Here is a 5000-nt window from a genome sequence, read left to right on the forward strand (position 1 = left end):
TGTGTGTGTGTGTAGGTGTGAGTGTTTGTGTGTGTAGGTGTGAGTGTTTGTGTGTGTGTGTGTAGGTGTGAGTGTTTGTATGTGTAGGTGTGAGTGTTTGTGTGTGTGTGTGTAGGTGTGAGTGTTTGTGTGTGTAGGTGTGAGTGTTTGTGTGTGTGTGTGTAGGTGTGAGTGTTTGTATGTGTAGGTGTGAGTGTGTGTGTGTGTAGGTGTGAGTGTTTGTGTGTGTGTGTGTGTATGTAGGTGTGAGTGTTTGTGTGTGTAGGTGTGAGTGTTTGTATGTGTGTGTGTAGGTGTGAGTGTTTGTGTGTGTGTGTGTAGGTGTGAGTGTTTGTGTGTGTGTGTAGGTGTGAGTGTTTGTGTGTGTAGGTGTGAGTGTTTGTGTGTGTGTGTGTAGGTGTGAGTGTTTGTGTGTGTGTGTAGGTGTGAGTGTTTGTGTGTGTAGGTGTGAGTGTTTGTATGTGTAGGTGTGAGTGTTTGTGTGTGTGTGTAGGTGTGAGTGTTTGTATGTGTAGGTGTGAGTGTTTGTGTGTGTGTGTGTAGGTGTGAGTGTTTGTGTGTGTGTGTAGGTGTGAGTGTTTGTGTGTGTGTGTGTAGGTGTGAGTGTTTGTGTGTGTGTGTAGGTGTGAGTGTTTGTGTGTGTGTGTAGGTGTGAGTGTTTGTGTGTGTAGGTGTGAGTGTTTGTGTGTGTAGGTGTGAGTGTTTGTGTGTGTGTGTAGGTGTGAGTGTTTGTGTGTGTGTGTGTAGGTGTGAGTGTTTGTGTGTGTGTGTAGGTGTGAGTGTTTGTGTGTGTAGGTGTGAGTGTTTGTATGTGTAGGTGTGAGTGTTTGTGTGTGTAGGTGTGAGTGTTTGTGTGTGTGTGTAGGTGTGAGTGTTTGTGTGTGTAGGTGTGAGTGTTTGTATGTGTAGGTGTGAGTGTTTGTGTGTGTGTGTGTAGGTGTGAGTGTTTGTGTGTGTGTGTAGGTGTGAGTGTTTGTGTGTGTGTGTGTAGGTGTGAGTGTTTGTGTGTGTAGGTGTGAGTCTCACCCCGACAGTCCTTAGCTTGCACGGCGTCGCCATAGTAACCGGGCTGACAGACCTCACAGTGTCTCCCGGCGGTGTTGCCGAGACAACGCAGACACTCACCAGTGACGGTGTCACAGTGTCCCGCCTCCCCGACGTCCACGTTGCCGCTACACTCGCAGCGGACACAGGCCCCGCCCAACACCTGCGGGTTACCATGGAAGCCGCTGGCACACCTGGAGACACAAGCGGAGACAGACAGGTGTCATAGTCGGCTTGCTGCCTACCGATTGGCCAATCAGACACATCATGACGACACATTTCCACACACACACACACACACACACTGTACTCACCTCTCACAGGTGCGTCCCGTGTATCCGTCCCCACAGCGGTCACATGACACCTGTCCGGAGGCGTCCAGCGAGCAGGTGGGGCTGAAACTGAAGCACAAGACATTCACGTCCTCCGTTCACACCATAAAGTTTTGTTTTGAATGCAGCGAGCAGACACACCTGTTGGACGTCTCCGTCAGAGGACACGCACACGGCCGGCAGTCGCCCGCTGTCCCCTCGCTGGCGTCGCCGTGGAAACCAGGGAGACACCGCTCACACTGAGGACCGGTGGTGTTGTGGGTACAAGCCTGAGGACAGACGGACGGGTCACTAGAACGTCTTGGTTCTCAGGGGACGGGTCACTAGAACGTCTTGGTTCTCCGTGTACGGGTCACTAGAACGACTTTGTTCTCCGGGGTCAGGTCACTAGAACGTCTTGGTTCTCAGGGGACGGGTCACTAGAACGTCTTGGTTCTCAGGGGACGGGTCACTGGAATGTCTTGGTTCTCAGGGGACGGATCACTAGAACGTCTTGGTTCTCCGTGTACGGGTCACTAGAACGACTTTGTTCTCCGGGGTCAGGTCACTAGAACGTCTTGGTTCTCCGTGTACGGGTCACTAGAACGACTTTGTTCTCAGGGGACGGGTCACTAGAACGTCTTGGTTCTCAGGGGACAGGTCACTAGGGGATGGGTCACTAGAACGTCTTGGTTCTCAGGGGATGGGTCACTAGAATGTCTTGGTTCTCAGGGGACGGGTCACTAGAACTTCTTGGTTCTCAGGGGATGGGTCACTAGAACGTCTTGGTTCTCAGGGGACAGGTCACTAGGGGATGGGTCACTAGAACGTCTTGGTTCTCAGGGGATGGGCCACTAGAACGTCTTGGTTCTCAGGGGACAGGTCACTAGGGGATGGGTCACTAGAATGTCTTGGTTCTCAGGGGATGGGTCACTAGAATGTCTTGGTTCTCAGGGGACAGGTCACTAGGGGATGGGTCACTAGAACGTCTTGGTTCTCAGGGGACAGGTCACTAGGGGATGGGTCACTAGAATGTCTTGGTTCTCAGGGGACGGGTCACTAGAACTTCTTGGTTCTCAGGGGATGGGTCACTAGAACGTCTTGGTTCTCAGGGGACAGGTCACTAGGGGATGGGTCACTAGAACGTCTTGGTTCTCAGGGGATGGGCCACTAGAACGTCTTGGTTCTCAGGGGACAGGTCACTAGGGGATGGGTCACTAGAATGTCTTGGTTCTCAGGGGATGGGTCACTAGAATGTCTTGGTTCTCAGGGGACAGGTCACTAGGGGATGGGTCACTAGAACGTCTTGGTTCTCAGGGGACAGGTCACTAGGGGATGGGTCACTAGAATGTCTTGGTTCTCAGGGGATGGGTCACTAGAATGTCTTGGTTCTCAGGGGACAGGTCACTAGGGGATGGGTCACTAGAACGTCTTGGTTCTCAGGGGACAGGTCACTAGGGGATGGGTCACTAGAATGTCTTGGTTCTCAGGGGATGGGTCACTAGAACGTCTTGGTTCTCAGGGGACAGGTCACTAGGGGATGGGTCACTAGAACGTCTTGGTTCTCAGGGGATGGGCCACTAGAATGTCTTGGTTCTCAGGGGACAGGTCACTAGAACGTCTTTTTTCATTCATTAAATGTTCTTGAATGTAGCTTTTTGTCTCTTTGTAGTAGGTGTGAGTCTCTGGGGTCGTTTTGTGTCTCTTTGTGGTTGTTTTGTTTCTCTTTGAAGTTATTTTGTGTTTCTTTGAAGTTGTTCTGTGTCTCTTTGAGGTTGTTTTTTGTCTTTTTGAAGTTGTTTTGTGGCTCTGAGGTTGTTCTGTGTTTCTTTGAAGTTGTTCTGTGTTTCTTTGAAGTTGTCTTGTTCAGACTCACCAAACAGACCCCGTTGGCGTCACAGTCGGTGGCGTGGTCGTTACACTCACACTGCATACAGTTCCCTCCAAACAGGACTCCACCCACCCGGTAGAACCCTGAAAGACACGACTACAACACACAGCGTTACGAGTACATATACTGTGAACCAGTACTCGCAGTACTACACTACTAGCAGTGCTAGACAAACTTACCTCACAGGAAGTGCCGCTGTAACCCCACGGACATTCACACGTCTCCACATCAACCGCCTGACGACCAGAAACTGAACCAGGGTCAGCGATGTCCAGAGACACTGAAGAGAGACTGAGAGACAGATGGATGGATGGATGGATGGATGGATAGATGAATAGATGATAGATAGATGGATAGATGAATAGATAGATAGACAGATATATAGATGGATAGATGAATAGATGGATAGATAGATAGATGGATAGATAGATGGATAGATGAATAGATAGATAGACAGATAGATAGATGGATAGATGAATAGATGGATAGATAGATGGATAGATAGATGGATAGATAGATGGATGGATAGATGGATAGATGAATAGATGGATAGATAGATAGATAGATGGATAGATGAATAGATGGATAGATAGATGGATAGATAGATGGATAGATAGATGGATAGATGAATAGATAGATAGACAGATAGATAGATAGATGGATAGATGAATAGATAGATAGACAGATAGATAGATGGATAGATGAATAGATGGATAGATAGATGGATAGATAACAATGTGACCCAGTACCCGGTCTGCCGGTCCCCAGACCCCACTCACCGGATGGACCCCTCGGCGGAGGTGTTTAAGTGAACCCGGACGCTCAGTGACGTCACGTCGGCCAGGACGGACAGCAGGTCATCCCGGGTGACGGGGACGCCCGAGCGGACGTCCACAAATGTCTCCGGGGCCATCGTCATGGTAACCGGGCGCTCGGCCAGCCCGGAGAGGAAGACTAGGACGGGAGGCGAGAAACGAAGAGCTCGACCGTCTCCCTGGAGACGAAGGACGAAAACTATCAGTTCAAGTTCAACCCCCGGGCGACATATTTGTAGTTTTTAATGTTAAACCTGAACCTTTCAGTGTCATATTTAATATGTTAAACACGTTTAAACGTTAACTTTGTGGAACAAATGAATGTTATGATATTATATAATATCTTATTATGTTATTGTTTCCTCACCTCAATGATGATGTCGGACTGAGTGGGGCGAGAATGGTCTTCATTATCCAACGGGACGTCATAAACCACCGAGTAGTTCAGGGAACCTCCGTAGGAAACCAGCTGGAGACAGACAGACAGGCAGACAGACAGGCAGACAGACAGGCAGGCAGGCAGACAGGCAGACAGGCAGACAGACAGGCAGGCAGACAGACAGGCAGACAGACAGGCAGGCAGACAGACAGGCAGGCAGACAGACAGGCAGACAGGCAGACAGACAGACAGGCAGGCAGACAGACAGGCAGGCAGACAGACAAGCAGACAGACATGCAGACAGGCAGGCAGACAGACAGACAGACAGGCAGACAGACAGACAGACAGGCAGACAGACAGACAGGCAGGCAGACAGACAGGCAGGCAGACAGACAAGCAGACAGACATGCAGACGATCAGGTTGCTGTTGACTGTGATGTTTAATGACCACATTTGGAATAGTTAGGTCACCTTGTTGCCGAGAAAACCTTCCGGGAACGCCCACGACAGCACCTGGTGGGCGTGGCCAGAATAGTTGTTGGGGATGATGAGGTCGTTGC

At 50.0% G+C, this 5000-nt stretch overlaps 1 protein-coding gene across 1 annotated transcript in view; it reads right to left on the minus strand.

The window, feature by feature from the left end:
* lama1 (laminin, alpha 1) overlaps positions 1-5000 on the minus strand; it is a 76261-nt gene that overhangs the window by 42567 nt on the left and 28694 nt on the right. Inside the window, exons 13-20 of the mRNA XM_034560689.1 lie at positions 4912-5000; positions 4429-4530; positions 4026-4240; positions 3426-3537; positions 3232-3342; positions 1518-1645; positions 1359-1445; positions 1027-1238 (exon numbers count right to left, since the gene is read on the minus strand). The exon at positions 4912-5000 is cut by the window's right edge and continues 64 nt beyond it. Coding sequence (XP_034416580.1) covers positions 1027-1238; positions 1359-1445; positions 1518-1645; positions 3232-3342; positions 3426-3537; positions 4026-4240; positions 4429-4530; positions 4912-5000 — 1056 coding nt within the window. The remainder of the gene's footprint in view (positions 1-1026; positions 1239-1358; positions 1446-1517; positions 1646-3231; positions 3343-3425; positions 3538-4025; positions 4241-4428; positions 4531-4911) is intronic.

This window comes from Cyclopterus lumpus, chromosome 20, assembly GCF_009769545.1.
Source record: "Cyclopterus lumpus isolate fCycLum1 chromosome 20, fCycLum1.pri, whole genome shotgun sequence".
NCBI classification, from domain to species: domain Eukaryota; kingdom Metazoa; phylum Chordata; class Actinopteri; order Perciformes; family Cyclopteridae; genus Cyclopterus; species Cyclopterus lumpus.